Below are 20,174 nucleotides of genomic sequence, written 5' to 3' on the forward strand. Positions count from 1 at the left end.
TGTCATTGCTAATGTGAAGAAAAAAAAAAAACTGTTTAAAACTCCACTAACTACAGAGTTACCAACCCCCTCCCTCCCCCTCCAAAAAAACCACAAACAAGGGGCAGCTTTTTTCTTCCTAAAACACATCACCAAATTTAATAAGTCAAAATATTTGGGATATTTAGTTTTTCCCCCCAAGTGAGGGGGTTACCCCCTAAATATTGATATCAAAATGTCCTCTCTTAGCAGACACCTACTGCCCTAGATGCACCATCCTACCAAATTTCAGCTTTGTAATTTAACAGGAAACACTGTTTTTGTCGATGAGTGAGTAAGTAGATTAGATGAAACCATATATTATGAAGTCCATTAGGCAAATCATTTGCATCAATACCTTTTTTGGGGGAATATCTAAAGGATTTAGCCAAAGCTGTATCAGTGAATTAGCCAATGTTATTTAAGCTTCCCAGCCATCACAGGTGCAATAGACTGCACTGGGGTGCAAATAATGGCAGCATTGAGCTCATTACAGGCTATGTAAACTACAAATCATTGTGTGGCATCGACGCACAGGTCACCTCTTAAGTGGACAGAATGTTTAACTGCACAATATGACCAGACATTCACATCAAACTCAGTCAGCAGGGAAGGCACTTGGTGCATCACATCAGTGACAAACTGCCGTTTTTTTTTCTTTCCCCAACTCTGAAATGCACAGAGTGTGTGTATATATATATATATATATATATACACATACATACATACACACACACACACACACACACACACACACACACACACATATATATATATATACACACACACTAGCAGAATACCCGTGCTTTGCAGCGGAGAAGTAGTGTGTTAAAGAAGGAAAGAGAAAGAAAAGGAAACATTTTAAAAATAACGTAACATGATTGTCAATGTAATTGTTTCGTCACTGTTATGAGTGTCGCTGATATATATATATATATATATATATATATATACACATATACACATATATATATATATACACATATATATATATACACATATACATATATATATATATATATATATATATATATATATATAGATATATATATAGATATAGATATAGATATAGATATAGATATAGATATAGATATAGATATAGAGAGAGAGAGAGAGAGAGAGAGAGAGAGAGAGAGCAAAATACCCACGCTTCGCAGCGATGTCATGTGTTAAAGAAGTTATGAAAAAGAAAAGGAAACATTTTAAAAATAATGTAACAGGATTGTCAAAGTAATTGTTTTGTGTATTTGGCGGCAGCATCACGAAGTTGTTTTCTCACAGCTTGGATTGCTGCTGTTATATATACACACACATCTCTATCTATCCCTATCTACATCATACACACACACACACACACACACACACATATACATACATATACATACATACACACACATATACATACATACACACACATACACACATATATATACACATATATATACACATACATACACACATACATATTTGTGTGTGTGTGTCTATATGTGTGTGTATAGGTTTGGACACTGAGTGCAAGGGAAAAATAAATTAGTCTATAAGTTATTAAACAGTAAAACATTAACGTTTTAAGAAGTACAGGTACATTGAAATTACATTTTCTATGTGAACGTTCAAATTTGTGCCTCTGGTAATGTGCCTTACCGGCATTTAAAGAAAATTAGTTTTGTGTCCTCTGCAGTGTTAAGAGAGAAAGGCTTTAGTTTGGGATAAAAGGAAAAAAGGTGTAAAGAAAGGAAAGTTGCCTTTTTCTTTTATATAGTATAGAGAGATGTGTTCGCTGACGTTATGATCGCCTTTTGGGGACAGTCGCGGTGGGTCTTGTGTAGACTGGTGAGACGTCCCTGCCACTAATCGGCTGTGATGGCACTGTCAGTCCTCCACTCCTGTACGTGTCTTCATAATCCGAGGTGAGGACCGCATAATCGTATACGTGCAAAAGAAAGTGTGAATCGCCTTATTATTTTGCCGTGGTGTAGAAAAGGGGTCCCGTGTTTGCACTTGTCTGGGCTATAGCGCAGGGGGAGGATGAAAAAAAATAAAAGTGCTCACTTTGACTTAAGGCAGAAGCGCAGTCAGCGTCTCAAAGGCTGGCACAGCTATGCACGCGCGCTGGCTGCTCGACTTTTGCTGGGCAGGAGACCCCAGTTTTGCAGACACGCTCATGATATCAAAAGTCTCAGCTCTTTTGGAGGTCATTCATATATATATATATATATATATATATATATATATATATATATATATATATATATATATATATATATATATATATATATATATATATATAGCAAAATACCCGCCTACCACAGCGGAGAAGTAGTGTGTTAAAGTAGTAATGAAAAAGGAAACATTGTAATAATAACGTAACATGATTGACATTGTCATGAGTGTTGCTGTCATATATATGCCTGCCTAAATAAGTCACCCTCGCTTTGCTCTTACTTTTTTACCGTTCATTTAATAATGGCTAGTGGCAGAAAATTATAAAATGGGAGGATGGCTTTACCAAAACAATTATTGATGGCAAATCGATTATTCATAAAGCTTTAATTGGTGATCTGTTTTTCTGTGTTAACCTCATATTTTTCATACTTCTCAAACTAAGGTGGTGCGAGGGTAAAATTAATCGGGATGCGTTGATCAATGTAATCGGTGTACCAGGAAATCATGCATTGACAAAAGCTCCCTTTGCTTGTAATGCAAAGTGTGATTAAATGCATTATTTTTTAACGCATTATGGAGCACATGCATCGAAGCTTCTCAGCTGTGCTTATGCTAAGAAAAGGAAAGATTTTAAAAATAACGTAACACGATTGTCAATGTGACCTTTTGTAAGTAGTGCCTGGAGGATTCAGTGTGTAGAAACTCTGGAGACAGCGTGTGTATTAACTTGTGGATTTTTCTGTGAGTATTTGGTGGCAGTCTAACGAAGTTGCTTCGGAAGACGGCGTTAGCCGCGAAGCTCAGCTCAGAGCGAAATCAGATGAATGGGAGGGGAGATGACGTCACTCCCCCACCCGCCTTAACTGTCAATCCCCCATAAACAGTCTCTCGGAATTTGCATAAGCACACCCCTTCACCTACAATTTTAACTTGGTTAGAAAGTGATCAAAACTCTCGTTTATATCCTGGCCCTCTCATTAAACTTGTATCCCGCATTACCTGTGGACATGTGAAACGCCAGCGGTAGCCTGTCTATGAACTTAATTTAAAGTTTAGGTTTACACCTTGCTTTCTTTCCGAGGTAGCAGCACTCATGAATATGGTAGTATATGTCACTCGCTTGCTTCTTATTGTTTCGCTGCCTTCTCAATTATATAATGCATGTTTTCTTAAGCGCTTTTTGGAGGTCTTCCTGGTTTTCTACGCACTGCGTTGACAGTCAGTTCACGCGATTACATGGGAGGCGTGATGATGTCACATGAAACTCCGCCCCCCCCACATCTTTCCAGCTCAACTCCATTACAGTTAATGGAGAAAAATACCTTCCAGTTATGACCATTAGGCGTAGAATTTCGAAATGAAACCTGCCCAACTTTTGTAAGTAAGCTGTAAGGAACGAGCCTGCCAAATTTCAGCCTTCTACCTACACGGAAAGTTGGACAATTAGTGATGAGTGAGTGCTTTGCCTTTTATTTTATTTTTATATATATATATATATATATATATATATATATATATATATATATATATATATATATATATATATATATATATATAATTTGCATACTTGAATCTTATTTAACAAAAAAAAAAACCCAAACACACAAATTAGACCCTTTTCTTCCAGTTGACACCAAAAAGGAATGAGACATGACCAGATGAATTCATAGATCAACTGAGCCACTTTGTCTTACTGGGTTAGGGGGGTGGCAGATTAGCATATTTAAGGGTATTGTACTTCACCACCACTGCAGACTAGCTAATTAATACAATTTCTTGCTTCAGTTGGACAGTCTGAAATCAAACCGATTTTTGCATTACTCGATACCCCCATCAAAATTTGCAGCACAGATACCTCAGCTACATGACAGACATGTTTTCCTTCCTCATCCTCTTTACAAAGTGTCAAATACAAATAAACTTGAAGGTATACATCTTCATATCAAAGACACTCACTCCTGAAGCACTCTTCTTGCTGGCTTTCATTTCCATCAATTTTTCAAAAGACAAGTCCTGTCCATAACTGTACTCGTTTAAACTGAAAACATTGGTTTCCCTATAAAAGTGGGATAATTTAAGAAAATATTTTACTGACAAGATTAAGGTTTCACGTTCGTTTTGCCAGATAAAGGCCAGAAATGCATTTTTTTTTGCACTATATAGAAACTGAATCAATCCAAATATCAGAATTCACCACTGAATTCAGTTAAACTATGCTGATTATATTTATATGCAGCAAATCTACTTACCTAAAAAAAAAAGTTACTGTAGTGTAACCCAACATTACAATTATGGAGCACTGAAGATGTACTTTGCTAGGTTTGTGGGCAAACGGAAGTACTACCACCAACCAACAGGACATATACTGAAGGAGGGCTGGAAAAAGACTGCCGTTGGAACAGATTTTAAAAAAAAAAAAAAAAAAAAAAAAAAAAAAAAGGACACCTTTTGAATGTTAAGGATGAATGTTTTATTTCAACAATGTAATTAACAAATTTCCTATGTATAATGCAAAAAAGGTGTCAAACCTTAATCTAGCTTTTAGCAAAATTTTGGTTTTATGAGAAGTTTTAAAAATTGGACAATAAAAACACCATGTCTGAAACATTGAGCTTAAAGTACTACTAAAACCAACATGAACGTTTCAGAATGTACATAAACAATGTACATCAATTGCACTTTACTAAATAAAATACGGGTGCTGGATTACAGCTTCATACTCTCTCCTCCTCCTTGATCTTCTGATTGAGTTTCTCCAGTACAACATTAAGGTCCAGTGATTTGTTGATTTTGAGATAGAGATCTTTCCTGATTGGGTGTACAGTTAACCAGTCAGGAAGCAGCACTGATGCCAGTTTAAGGTGTTTCTCCATTTCCCCTGTAAACAGTCATGGTGTTAAGAATTTTAAAAAGCCGACTACAAACTAGGCAGACTTACAGCAACTAACTTTAAAACTTACATAGGTAAAAATAAATCTAACAGCACCAGAAAAACACATGCAGTTCTATGTTAATCATTAAAAATCGTTGAGAGTACAAAAACAAGTTAATTGATTCCAAGGTCTAAAGATTCTTTATGCAAAGCAGTAAAATAGTTATCGGGTCACTGGAGAGCAGCTGTTCAAGTGCTATTTTGTGAAATTTGAGTTTACCTTGTGTCATAGTGGAACGATAACTGGAAGCCACTCTGCTGCATGCCACCTCCATGCTAAGTGCTGCTTTCTTTTCTGCCACAAATACATTGCGCAAAATCCGCACAAGTTCCACCAGTCTTGACATCATTGTCAAACGTTCTTCTTGCTCTGGGTTCCGAGTCATCATTGCCTGCATTTTCTGGGCCTCCTTCGCTCTTATCTGAAAGATAGCATGACTTGAGCACAAGGGCAGCATTGTGGGAATTTCCCACAAAATCCAGTAAGAGCTCAAAGTTACACAAGGAAAATGTAAACTCTGCAGAGCTCTTGAAATTCAGCATAAAAATTGACAGACAATATCATCTCAAACCATAAAACTACTCCAGTCCCTACCCTGTCAAGGGGTGGGTTCAGAAACCCTCAAATCTCACTAGTCGATATTTAAAGACACAATTCACAAATATGCAGCAGTGGTAGGGATTGGTTTGCGGGTTGGGGACAGCTACTTGCTTCCAGCAAAACATGCTCAATGAAAGTGACATTTTCATGCTTGCAGTGAGATTACCAGAAGAAAATCAGATGAATTAAAAACAATTTATATATACCCTCTCCAGAAGGGACTGGGATACTCCTTTCAAAGCACTTGGTGTGGCTGAAACAGCAGCAACTGGAAGAACACTTGTCACTGAAGTCTCTTTTGGCTCCTCGCCATGGCTTTCTGCTGTCCTTAGAGCAATATTAGCCAGGGCTTTTTCCATCTGTTCATAAAAAAGCAAATCAAGCAGGATGAATTATATAAAACTTAAAAGCAGAGAGACTTCAAGCAAAAAATGAAGGTGGTAACAAGTGGAAGAGAATATCTGCAGCCAAAACTACGGTTCAGAATTTCAAATATAATCATTCCCCCTTGTAGGTATGATGTCCTGTACTCTTACTGTTACAGTGTATGCCTGATTACAGGCATCATTACTTGTAATCAGCTCCGTGTTAGGGGAAGTGGCAGAGATCGATTTTAAGTATTAGCTTTGCTTTTGTTAATACCAGTAAATTAGGCATTTCAGGAAGCCTCCGCTTTGCTTTCTTCACTTTCCTTTGCAGGCCATGGAGCTTGGCCATTAGACATATAGCAGAGTAACTGAAATAGACGACACCTTTGTTTGCATTACAAATTAAAAATTGATTAAAAGCATTATTTACTTCCCACACAAGTCACAAGTAGACTGCAGAGCTTCCTGTTTGACACGGGCACGTTCAAAAAATACATCTACCAGTATAATGCCACTTCAGTTTGTAAGCAAATGGTACAAGAATGCACTCAGACTTCTTTTGGGCATATACATCGTCCAGATCTAAACACTAGATTGGAGAGTCGCTCACGTACAGAAGAGTCTATAGCTGTAGGTGGAAGCTGCAGTCGCTGTACTTTGCATATAAGAGCCAGATTGAATGTTATTTACCTTGATTTATTTACTTATCTTCCTACAGTGCAAAGTCACAAGTAGACCGCAGAGCTTCCCGTGTACATATACAAAGTACAGAGCTGGCAAAAGTGCGATGTAGAACCTCATCTGACTTCACCTCTTGGGGGAAAGCGTGAACATGACTGAATAAAACAAAATGGGACGGTGGCGGGGGGAATGGTTGGAATCTAAAGCTAACCTTTACAAATATCATAAATTTACACAGGCTGTTAGACTGAAATCTAATGTTTTAATTTAAAATAGTAAGAATAAGAGCAGCTCACTTCTCAAAATAGAGTTGTCTGGGGTTGAACCCGTGAAGTTTTGATTACCAGTTAACAGTTGTTACTGTTGCGCCACCAAAGTGGTCGTAATCAAAGGGGTAACAATGTCACACCCCAACTCAGGTTCTTTTTCTGCATTTATATTCTTGAATAGAAGGGCACTTGTTCTGTTATATTTTTACCTTTTGTGAAAACGTTTGATATTTGGACTTCAGGATTCACACATTATACACTTCATGTGTACATTTTGTCAATTACTAAAACATGAAAAACATTTGTTTTAACGAGGTGTTTACATAGATTGTTGTAGACACAGAGCACACATGAAATGCATGTGTTCCAAATGATAGTCTTTATAAAAGGGGTCTTTTTGCTTGACTTCTCACTAGGGGTGGGCGGTATGACCAAAATTCAATATCACGGTATTCAAAATTATTTCGGTTTCACGGTATTCAACAGTATTTCCCCATGAATGAGTGGATGTTAAATTTTCCACTGCAATTACTGAAGTAGACTAGCTAGGAATAACCTATTCCACTGTCACGAGCAATGTACAAAAAAAAAAAAAAAAAAAAAAATTGCACACAAGTATTAATACAGGTTTGCATGGCCCCATAAAGTGATAGTTTTCAAGGGGTGGCACTAATGAAGAGAAGGAATCACATTGCATGACAGGTGCAGTCAAAATATAGAACCTTTTTATTGAACAAATTTTGCAAACAACTTAAAACTATAATTGACAACATATTTTCAACCATCCAAAGAGGCATTTAGACTTTGTAAAATACCCAGAGGTGCTTGTCAAAAGTTGTATTGCACTGAACAGGTCTTAGAAAAGGAATAGATAGTAAATATATTTTTTGTAAACCAACTACACTTTGTTAATGTTAACAATCTCTGTCCACTGACACGTTAAAGTGACTTTTTTTAAACATCATTAAACTGCATAATATTTAAACTCAATAAAATAGTATTACTGATAGTTACACTACTACTTCAAGCCCAGGTGCATTACACAGAATTCACCAAACTAAAACAAAACAAGTGTAACCTGGTGATGACATCTTTACCAACCGAACTCTCATTTAGGCAAACTGCATTAATATGGACCTTGCTTCAAGCTAAGCTATATAGAGTGCATCCGGAAAGTATTCATAGCGCATCACTTTTTCCACATTTTATGTTACGTTACAGCCTTATTCCAAAAAGGATTAAATTCATTTTTTCCCTCAGAATTCTACACACAACACCCCATAATGACAACGTGAAAAAAGTTGAGGTTTTTGCAAATTTATTAAAAATAAACAAATTGAGAAAGCACATGTAAATAAGTATTCACAGCCTTTGCCATGAAGCTCAAAATTGAGCTCAGGTGCATCCTGTTTCCACTGATCATCCTTCAGATGTTTCTGCAGCTTAATTGGAGTCCACCTGTGGTAAATTCAGTTGATTAGACATGATTTGGAAAGACACACCTGTCTATACAATGTCCCACAGTTGACAGTTCATATCAGAGCACAAACCAAGCATGAAGTCAAAGGAATTGTTTGTAGACCTCCATGATAGGATTGTCTCGAGGCACAAATCTGGGGAAGGTTACAGAAAAATTTCTGCTGCTTTGAAGGTCCCAATGAGCACAGTGGCCTCCATCATCCATGAGTGGAAGAAGTTTGAAACCACCAGGACTCTTCCTAGAGCTGTCCGGCCATCTAAACTGAGCGATCGGGCGAGAAGGGCCTTAGTCAGGGAGGTGACCAAGAACTCAATGGTCACCCTGTCAGAGCTCCAAAAGGTCCTCTGTGGAGACAGGAGAACCTTCCAGAAGGACAACCATCTCTGCATCATCTACCAATCAGGCCTGTATGGTAGAGTGGCCAGACGGAAGCTACTCCTTATTAAAAAAGGCACATGGCAGCCCGCCTGGAGTTTGCCAAAAGGCACCTGAAGGACTCTCAGACCACGAGAAACATTCTCTGGTCTGATGAGACGAAGATTGAACTGTTTGGTGTGAATGCCAGGCGTCATGTTTGGAGGAAACCAGGCACCGCTCATCACCAGGCCAATACAATCCCTACAGTGAAGCATGGTGGTGGCAGCAGCATCATGCTGTGGGGATGTTTTCAGGCAAGAACTGGGAGACTAGTCAGGATAAAGGGAAAGATGACTGCAGCAATGTACAGAGACATCCTGGATGAAAACCTGCTCCAGAGCGCTCTTGACCTCAGACTAGGGCGACGATTCATCTTTCAGCAGGACAACGACCCTAAGCACACAGCCAAGATATCAAAGGAGTGGCTTCAGGACAACTGTGAATGTCCTTGAGTGGCCCAGCCAGAGCCCAGACTTGAATCCGATTGAACATGTCTGGAGAGATCTTAAAATGGTTGTGCACCGACGCTTCCCATCCAACCTGACGGAGCTTGAGAGGTGCTGCAAAGAGGAATGGGCGAAACTGGCCAAGGATAGGTGTACCAAGCTTGTGGCATCATATTCAAAAAGACGTGAGGCTGTAATTGCTGCCAAAGGTACATCGACAAAGTATTGAGCAAAGGCTGTGAATACTTATGTACATGCGATTTCTCAGTTTTTTTATTTTTAATAAATTTGCAAAAACCTCAAGGAAACTTTTCACGTCGTCATTATGAGGTGTTGTGTGTAGAAGTCCGAGGAAAAAAAATGCATTTAATCCATTTTGGAATAAGGCTGTAACATAAAATGTGGAAAAAGTGATGCGCTGTGAATACTTTCCGGATGCACTGTACATAAATAAAACTGCAACTTGCATTTATAATGCTAATTTGTGGTATAGCCCTACGAAATCGTATTAGGGCCACAGGGAAGAAAAAAAAAAAAAAAAAAAAAAGTATATGTTGAGAATAAAGTCGACATGTTGACTTTCGACATTTCCACTTTAATTTTGACACTTCTGTCAAGATGAAAATCGACATTTCCATTTTATTCTCATAGTTTATTTTAGAATTAAAGTAGAATGTCGTAAACTAAACTTCATCGTAAAATCAATGTTTAATTTAGTAGATTTTCTCAAACCCCATTATAAGTTAATGTAGCACATTAAATGCTTTGTGTTGTGCTCCCCAACCCAGTTGTTAATCACTACACTTCTTAAACTGACTTCCTCCGCACTAAGAGGTGGCGCCGGCAGTGATCACCGCATAGAATCGTTTCAATTCATGATATTCCTGCTCTCTGAAAATTTAGAATGCTAAGATTTACTTGACATCATGTTCATAATGAAATGCATTAAAGCAGGTATTAAACAACATGCATGGGAGTGAGGCGGTTGTGCTGCTCCCTCGCAGTAAAGGGGTCCCCAGGTGTATGTTCAGTGTAGAGAACTTTATTGGCAGGTGGGACGAGGCTCCAAAAAACTGGGTGTATGAATGGGTATTGCAAAGGTTTAAACTTAAATATTGCGGAAATGTTGGGTTTATGATCTGGTGGCCGGAGACATGAACACAGAATCCAATGGATGTTCTACTGAGCGGGCTTTCTTTATTGCACGCGTGTCATCTGTCTGATGTACCAAAACCCCAGTTCCTATCCTTTTTCTCTTTCTCCACATAACCAATCACCACACAATAAGCGTCTTTGTGAAATTAAAAACTAGTTAAACTTGGCCCACAGAGTGTTCAGAACTTTAAAAAAAAAAATCTTCATTATACATACATAATTATGCCATCCATTCAGAGTTGCGCCCATCCCAGCAAACATTATGTGCAAGGCAGGTGCAAATGAAATGAGTCACCAGCACATCACAGGGTGAATACGAGCAAAACACACACTAGCAGGGTTAGTAAGGCATAACAAATCCCCACATCCTACATGACTTTGAAAGGAAACTGAAGCACGCCGAGTAAACCCACTAGATATTCAGGGAGCTGGAATATCATGAAATTAATGTGCTCGGTGTGCCTCCTCTTAGTGCAAGAGGAAGTCAGTTTAAGAAGCAGCAGCGATTAACAGGGCTCGGAGAATACTTAACACAAAGCATTTAATGTGCTACATAACTTAAGACGGGGTTTGAGAAAATCTAGTAAATTTAATCTTCATTTTACGACGAAGTTTAGGATGTTCTACCTTATTGACAAGTTACGTGAATAAAGTCAACATGTTGACTTTATTCTCGTCATAAGTGTCGAGATTAAAGTGGAAATATTGAGAATAAAGTCAACATGTCCTCACACTACAGGGTGGGCCATTTATATTGATACACCTTAATAAAATGGGAATGGTTGGTGATATTAACTTCCTGTTTATGGCACATTAGTATATGTGAGGGGGGAAACTTTTCAAGATGGGTGGTGACCATGGTGGCCATTTTGAAGTCAGCCATTTTGGATCCAACTTTTGTTTTTTCAATAGGAAGAGGGTCATGTGACACCACTTATTGGGAATTTCACAAGAAAAAACGGTGTGCTTGGTTTTAACGTAACTTTATTCTTTCATGAGTTATTTACAGGTTTCTCTTTGTTTACAGCCATTGACATGTCGCAGAGGTTAACACGTGAGGAGTGGCATTAGTCGAACATCCCTTCAGCGTATATTAGCTACCTCACAAATGGCACCCTTACAAACTCCAGCTACTGCAGCATCTCAACGAGGATGACCCAGATCGGTGCACAGAATTTGCAGAATGGGCAAAAAAATTGAAACAGGACCCTCAGTTTATGCAGAAGATTTTGTTCAGTGACGAGGCAAACTTATGTGAATGGTGAAGTTAACAAACAAAACCACCGCTATTGGTCTGACACTAACCAACATTGGATAGATCCCTCCAAGACTGTTGGAACAAAAAAATTGATGGTATGGTGTGGTATATGGGGTACAAAGATAGTGGGGCCATTCTTCATCAATGGAAACCTCAAGGCCACTGAATATGCGAAATTGCTACATGATGCGTTTCCCTCTTTATGCACTGAAGCTGGCACCTTCAAGTTGTTCCAGCAAGATGGCGCACCACCACATTATGGGCGTCGGGTCCGAGCATTCCTAGATGAACAGTTTCCTGGAAAGTGGATTGGTCGTCGTGGGCCAGTTGAATGGCCCCCAAGGTCTCCCAATCTGACCCCTTTAGACTTATCTTTGGGGTCATCTGAAGGCAATTGTCTATGATGTGAAGATAAGAGATGTGCAGCACCTGAAACTACGGATACTGGAAGCCTGTGCTAGCATTTCTCCTGCGGTGTTGCTATCAGTGTGTGAAGAGGGTTGCATTGACAATCCAACACAATGGGCAGCACATTGAACACATTTTATAAGTGGTCAGAAACTTGTAAATAACTCATGAAAGAATAAAGTTACGTTAAAAGCACACCATTGTTTTCCTTGTGAAATTCCCAATAAGTGATGTGTCACATGACCCTCTTCCTATTGAAAAAACAAAAGTTGGATCCAAAATGGCCGACTTCCAAATGGCCACCACCCATCTTGAAAAGTTTCCCCCCTCACATATACTAATGTGCCACAAACAGGAAGTTAATATCACCAACCATTCCCATTTTATTAAGGTGTATCCATATAAATGGCCCACCCTGTATTACACAGTACCCAGGTACATTACACTGTATTGAAAACAAATAAGTACAACAGTATTATCCAGTAGTACAGAACCAGTATTTACACATTTGAACATAATGGTTCACATCCGACCTTTTAAAACCAAAGTATCTCCAAGAAACGGAGGCGACTCTTTCGGCAAAAGTTCTGTGTCATCATGTTCAACTTTATCGTCAGCTACAGCTTCAGTTTAGGAGTGTTCTCTGTCCATTTTCACCGTGCAATACCTACACTACAACTACCTACTGCGCGGTGTAGCAGTGAAAAACAGCCCCCCCGCAACAACTCTGATTAGCGGTGTAATAGTGAAAAAGGTCCCCACTTGAACAGTTTCCCGCTGTGCCACGTTTCGAATGTCATTTAGGCAATTTAAACTGGTGTTGCGGTATAAGAAAAATCCATATCATAAAAACGTTTTTCGTTATGAACTGGTATACAGCCCAGCACTACTTCTTACTCAATACAATTCTAAGCAAGTGACACGCTGGTAAACAGACTTGGAGGGAGGGAGAGAGACAGAGACAGAGACAAACAAGTTTTTCCGTAGTTAACTGCTCATGAGGCTGCATTCCACCACATGCATGAATATACAAAATACAAATCAAAACATGAATTAAAACAAGAGCTTAAAAAAAATGGCATACAGTCTCACTGTGGGGCTAAAAAGCAAAACCCTGCTGATGCCCCATAAAAAAAGCAGAGTTCACAGCAAATTTCAAGGACTAGAATGTTAGAATTCAACACTATGATAAGCCAGCGGTTAATGTTCAATACCTCCTGGGGAAAAGATTTCTGACATACAGGCCCAATTGGAGCATGTAGCAGGCGATTAAATCTTATTGCTGCATGTCACCACATGTACTGCAAATGTGGTGTTCACTGGATGTTCAAATTGTTCTTTGTGTAGCTTCCAGTTAACCTAAAATGCTAAAAGAATTACAAAAGCAAGAATATGAACAACTCCAGTTCTTAAATCCTTACACTGGCTCCCAGGTAAGTTTAGGGCAGATTTCAAAATCCTCCTTTTAACATATAAAGCCTTACATGGCCAAGATCTGGCTTACTTACCTGAACTTATTACTTACAAACCAAAGTGGACATTAAAATCTCAAAATGCTGGCCTGCTAATGATTTCAAGGATCAATAAAAGGTGGGAGGTCAAACTTTTAGTTACAGGGCCCCTAACCTGTGGAATGGTGTGCCTGCTACTATAAGAGATGCCCCTACAGTCTCAACTTTCAAATCCCAGCGGATTATTCGCTACTTCAGTTTAGCATATACTAACTAAAAGCTGCCTATTACCTGTACATAATGCATCTGTTAGTCATCAAAAGACAAGGCCTGTTAAAGCCCATTGAGGCATCCCCTGTGTGATTTTGGGCTATACAAAAATAAATTGCACTGTATCTAAATGGACAGACATACATGTTTCCCAAAAAAAAAAAAAGCATTCAAGGTGAAATTCATACATGCAGAAGAGGCTCCGCACTTTCAGATTTTGTTGGTACAACCACCACTTCTCAGGGTTACAGTAACTAAAGCAAACGGCAAATTAACTGGTATGAACACATCTCAAAGGATTTTTTTGCACAATCAAAAGGCAAACAGAAAATTTTAAAAAGTAGTAACCTTTGGTGTCATCATACTGCGTGCCTTATCAAGAACCTCCTGGGCAGTTGTCAGTTTATCCACCTGTGGAGGACGGGGCAGGTCACTTGCTGCAATGTCTGGCACCTCATCTACATTGAATCGAGGGTGCCAACGGGTCAGACGATCATCCGGTACATTTATAGGTGGATTCAGAGAAGACAAGAAAGCCTGCAACATGCAGTTTTAATAGTTAGATCTTGTCTTTGCAGAAATTCTAGGTCAGAAACACTTAAAGATCCATTATAAAAATATAAGGACCAGCTGATCTCACCTTGTGATGTTGTTTCATAATATTCACCAGATACCGACTAAAGGTTTGTTTGCGTTCTAGCATACGTGATGCAGAAAGATGAGGACGGCCAGCGTTTTCTGCAAAACACAATTAGAAAAGGGCTCATGGTCAAGATTGACATGTTTGTGAAAGTTGTCCTTGCATTACTACAAGTCTGCATAGAAAGAAAAACTACATAAGCAGACGCCAGACAGAAACAGAAAATAAAGCATGCGCTCCTAGAGCTACCTTTATTTGGGTGCTTATCAAGAAGCCATTTTACCCATTAAAAAAAATTAAAAACCAAAAAGAGCACATTACTGAAAACCTTCACATATGCAGAACTCATTAATGTGTAACCCTAATCCTTGCCACATTTTTCTAAAACACTCAAGCATTTCTCAAGAATACTCCAAATAACTTACTAACATTTTAAAGCCAAACCTTCAACTGATCCAGTGAAATGTGATTGAAGTGTGCCAATAGACTGCTTGCCTCGTTTAAACTACAAAATTATGCAGTGAGCAGTATGCTGGCGTTGCCCAGTCACGAATGTCATGCCCCATACGTTGAAGCTGAGGTTAACAATGAGATGGAGGATAATGACGACAACATTAACCAAGGAAGGTTAACCAAGCACAGGGGTCACTATCTTCATATGAGACTAACTTTATGAACTAATGCTAACAAATAGCATCTGCTATGTTTTTATTGAACTTTTCTATTTCAAACAAGGATACACCTGGGAATATGGGAATTTCAAAGCGAAGGGTAACTTGCTATTCTTATCCCTCTAACCACACCAAGGAGAGGCAGAAACCATCCAATCATATCGGATATCTGTGCCCAGTTTACAGATACCTATGCATTGTTTAGTGTTTGTTACAAGTGATATTTTACCAATCAAATTTTAAAACGACTTTAAGAGACCGACCCCAACAACCACTCTCAACAAGTGCTGAATTTTAATCAAGCAGAAAAAAAAAAAAACCACAAGGACAACAGTCCAATAATTGTCCAGTGAATAGAGGAGAATAAAAGAATAAAACAAGGAAGCTACATCACAAAACAATCCCCACTCAGTTTCTGTTTAAATGAACTGCACTAAGCTAACTCTGAATTGCAGAACAGGATGAGTTGTTGACCCATGATGCAGAAAGTTAAGAAGGCTAGGTTATAAGAAAGGTCTTCCAGTAAGCCAGGTAATCTCAACCAGAATCCCAGCAATAAGGGTTACAGTAATAACACTCTACTGCAGAACAGAGGAGAAACCCAAAAAGAACCACTAGAGATAACTGGGGAACATGCACAAAAATTGAGAGAGAAGCAACTGCAGGACACTGCTAAAATATGTGGAAGAAAGTGCCAGGCCACTTAAACAGATGACAAAATAGTTTTGAAACCATGTTGACTGAATGGCACTCATCAGGGAGCTTGACATAATCCATGCATAATTTTGAACTGAACAGAATTCCTGCACACTGCATGTGATAGAAGATGAGGACACATAGCAAGGAGCATGTGGCTACAATTGTGCCATAACTGCAAAAGTGTAAACTGGGTGAAAGAAGAGTAGCAAGGAAAGTTTCACATGTACCAAAAATATACCTCAGCTACAGATAAAAATTTTAAGGAATGGCAAACTACAAGGATTGGAAAAGTCCTGAATCATCATCTCCTAATGTGCAACTAACTCATTTCAGGCATATTAAGATAAATACAAGAATGGTTGCCATTGATATTTCCTGCTGGGTTAGATTGAGCATGGTTCGAATAATTTCTCAACATATCACCATATCTAAAGGACATAGGAAATAAGGAGGCATGGCTAGAAATGGATACAGGGTCTTAATCATTACTGCTTGGATTACCAAAAAAAAAATAAATAAATAAAAAATAAAAATAAAAAAATCAAGCAACACCACCACACACCAATATGTCTTTCCAGAAATTTCCTCTCTGAAGTGGACTCTAATCTGAATTAAACAGGTTAGGTCCCAGTTGGGACTACCAATATTACAAACCTCTGCACCAACAGGAAGTACGTGATTTGGTAGTTTATCCTGTGTGTAGTCTTTACTTACTAACGAGCACACTATATGAAGTGTCACTAAAGAGGAGGATTCTATTTGTGTTTAACGGTTAACTTGTAAATACATTCAAAAGAAACAAACAAGTATTGAATGGTTTGACAAATGACTTGAACACCTATGAGTAGGTTCTCTGTTCATCATTACAGCCTTTAAAAAAGTTAATCCTTTAAGTTAAACTTCATTTGCATGTTAGTTTCAGATCATTGGTCGGCCCAGGTACTGAAACAGATTCTGCCAAATCTTACTTTCTGGAACAGACAAAGCCTCAGCTCATTCCTAAAAGCAACATTAGTAAAGTTTACATCATCTGCTTTGTGGACCATGGAATTATAGGTTACTCCATTCCAGAAACATTGGTTTGTCTAAATCAAGATTAGCCCATTTTACTTTAGCCAGATTCCACACTAGTCCTCTTTTTTGGAACAGATCCCAGGTAAGCAAACACAGGTAGGTGAGAGAGACCCCCACACACAATGCAAAAGTGTCTTGTTCACCTCACCTGTCTGCAGAAGGGGCTCTATGGTGAGTTGGTAGCATGTCTTCTTAACACTTGGGCTAAAAGATGGAATATTCTTCTCTTGACGGAAAGTATAGGCAGATGGGTAGACCGTTTTTATTTGGCCAACATTATGTTCCTCAAATTTCCTGTAAAACGGAAGAAAAATGTTATAACAACAACATTTGCTAACTTAGAAGCTTTAAACTCCAAATGACAAACCTACAACCTTCCACCAGCTACAAGGAGTCTACAACTGTCAATGTTGAATGAGGGTGAGGACTTGGACTAATTCTGGAGTAAAATGTAGATCATGCCCTCCTTGTGGGTGGGGAGGAGAAGGAAAAACACTCACCACCACAAAAACTTATTTCCTTTAATCCAATCTTACCTTCTGTGGCTACTCTCACTTTAAACAGGTAGTCATTTTACGTGAAATGCTGTTATTACATACTTATACACACAATTAAGGTTAATTAGGTGAAATGCACAAATACCAAATATTCACTTAGTTACAATCTTAATTACACAATACTGAGCAGACTATGGTGCAAAACTCATGAACAGGAACGATAGACCACGCAGGCTACAAAATGTCCGAGTTGGTAGAGATTATATCCAATTCTGAATAACTCATTCCACCAATGCTTTGATAGATTGGAATCTGAGGAGATGGGGTAGGCTTCTGTTGGGCAGAAACAAACATTCACAGAAAACTGTCACCTGATGGCAGTTGTATAAACGACATCATTGTTGATGTAATATCCTGGGTCAATGGATCTGACCTTCAGATGCAACATGGCAAATAAGAAAGCAAGATTCATCGAGTAAGAAACAATCTTTCAACCCACCACGTCAGGTAGGGGAGCATGAACTGGTACAACACGTTGCTGCACCCACCACATGACGAAACAGCTCAGAATCAAGGCTGGCAAACCCCCCCAGGCAGACACACAGTCCAGTCCCACACTCTGGAAATGACCATCCATCTGCTGCCGACAGGTGTTTAGTGGGAGTCCTCTTGGGCTGGTCCAGCCACTCAGGTTCTCAACAAGGAAGATCCTGCAAGCCGGATCACCCTCTGAGAATTGCGCCGCATGGCTGTATTACCATAAGTGTCACTCCCTCACAATGCAGGTAATGTGCCTCATTTGGGATTCTGTGAACAACCACTCATTTAATGCAGTCGAAACAGTGGTTCCCAAGGATTCTTCGAAGAGACACAGTACTGACGGAGTCCAGCCTTCAACTCGGGTCACTGGATAGGATCCAGTCCACCAATCTATTAATCAGCCCACCATTCACACTCTTTCATTCAACTAGTGACAGAGGTAGAACAATGTTGGGTTGTCAACAGTGTTATCCTAACCGTGCTCTGTGTGTTATGTACGTCTTAACAGAGAGCCACCATTACTTACAATTAGACAAAAAACATTACTTACTTGCGCATCATATCCTGAATACCTTGTTTAACCTTGGCAAAGGTAGCAGTTTCAGAACGGTTATAGAGCATCGCTACAATGGTGTCCATACTGCGAAACATCTCTGCAAGCAGCCTGTACTTATAAGGCAAGGTAAGCCCCGGTGCAACATCTTCAGCAAGCGTGTGATATCTCTGATAGGCTGGTACAGGTTGGCTGCAAGTTACAAATTTAATAAATTGAAATGCTGTTTTTTTTATGATCATTCCCAACAGTTAAATACACACCATAAAGTAGTGCAAATGTATTAATGTTTATATTGTAAGCTTAAACTTTCACTAGAAAGGAGGGGGAAGACCCTGTCCCCCGGTGAATTTCAGGTGTCATTTGCAAACAAGTACCTGCACTGGTGATGTGTAATAACTTAAGTTTATTTGCATTTGTACAAGGCTGACAAAAGCTCAAATGACAGCAGCAAAATAAAGTGAAATACCTCCTGGGAAGAAAAGGATGCTTTATGACTGTCATTACTAAGGGGTGAAAAAGGGGGGGGAAGGACTGAAAGGAAAAGTGTGTGAACAATCCCAAAATAAAAGGATTGCTGGAAAGAAATTGTTTAAAAAACAGGGATCCCTAGGAAGGAAATAAAGTGCAACAAAGATGGGAGAAATGCACTGTGGGTAGTGTTTTGATAATACTGTGTATGACATAACCTCAAGAGAATGCTTAGTATAATCTTAAAATTTGCAATTAATCTCAGTCCCATACTTCAAAATATACCGACAATATTTTGTTGGATCATTTCAAACATTATGTACTTTAAGAATCTACAGTACATAATTTAACCTCCCCTTAAACTTCAAGGATAAACCTCAAAAAAAGGTACACCTATACCAAAGAGGTTCTATACAAACACTTCCAGCACACATCTGTTAGACATTAGACAGATCTTGCAGTTCACAATAGCCTCACCAGCTTTGACTACTTATTGACCAGAGGTACTGCATGTCTCCTGACAAGGGAAAATTCACAAAACCCACTTCAAGATCCGTACATAAAAAGCAGCAACATTTGAATGTTTTTCATGAAATAGTAAGATGTGTAAAAATATGTTAACGGATACAGATACACTACCAAGACATCCTCAACATCACATTTTATCATGTATTTGCGTACCTTTCTTCTGTCTGTGGTTGCGTTTCTGCCACATCAATTTTTTTTCTTTCTTGCACTTTGGCTTCAAGCTCCCGTACTCTCTTTAATCTTGACTGAAATTCTGAAGAGGAAGGTGGCAAAGATATAGCTGCTCGGGATACCTGGTCTCCCTTTTCACGGATACTTTGGATTTTGGCTTTTAGAGTCTTCATGTCATTCTTGGAAAAACTCTACCAGGGAATAAGCACATCCACAAAACATTAGCACTTCACTATGGACAATACTTCTGTAATTACAGGCCATGGGACTGCAATAACCATATTAACTAATTTCTCTCACTAAGCAATATAAGGTGGTATCATTTGTAATTACATGCATCATGCGGCTTCAATTTAGCCACAAGCACAGTAGCAAAATACAAATGTTGAGAATGGCAATTTAAAAGACCA

General features: G+C 38.9%; 1 protein-coding gene across 1 annotated transcript in view; it reads right to left on the reverse strand.

The window, feature by feature from the left end:
- Nucleotides 1–4,877: 4,877 nt before the first annotated feature.
- The window catches only part of cdt1 (chromatin licensing and DNA replication factor 1), a 20,033-nt gene continuing 4,736 nt past the window's right edge, over nucleotides 4,878–20,174 (reverse strand). The window contains exons 3-10 of the mRNA XM_039763267.1: nucleotides 19,747–19,955; nucleotides 18,592–18,786; nucleotides 17,153–17,298; nucleotides 14,561–14,658; nucleotides 14,269–14,457; nucleotides 5,924–6,076; nucleotides 5,337–5,538; nucleotides 4,878–5,062 (exon numbers count right to left, since the gene is read on the reverse strand). Of these exons, the coding sequence (XP_039619201.1) occupies nucleotides 4,899–5,062; nucleotides 5,337–5,538; nucleotides 5,924–6,076; nucleotides 14,269–14,457; nucleotides 14,561–14,658; nucleotides 17,153–17,298; nucleotides 18,592–18,786; nucleotides 19,747–19,955 (1,356 nt within the window). The 3' untranslated portion in view covers nucleotides 4,878–4,898. The remainder of the gene's footprint in view (nucleotides 5,063–5,336; nucleotides 5,539–5,923; nucleotides 6,077–14,268; nucleotides 14,458–14,560; nucleotides 14,659–17,152; nucleotides 17,299–18,591; nucleotides 18,787–19,746; nucleotides 19,956–20,174) is intronic.

Source organism: Polypterus senegalus, chromosome 9, assembly GCF_016835505.1.
Source record: "Polypterus senegalus isolate Bchr_013 chromosome 9, ASM1683550v1, whole genome shotgun sequence".
Classification (NCBI taxonomy): Eukaryota; Metazoa; Chordata; class Cladistia; order Polypteriformes; family Polypteridae; genus Polypterus; species Polypterus senegalus.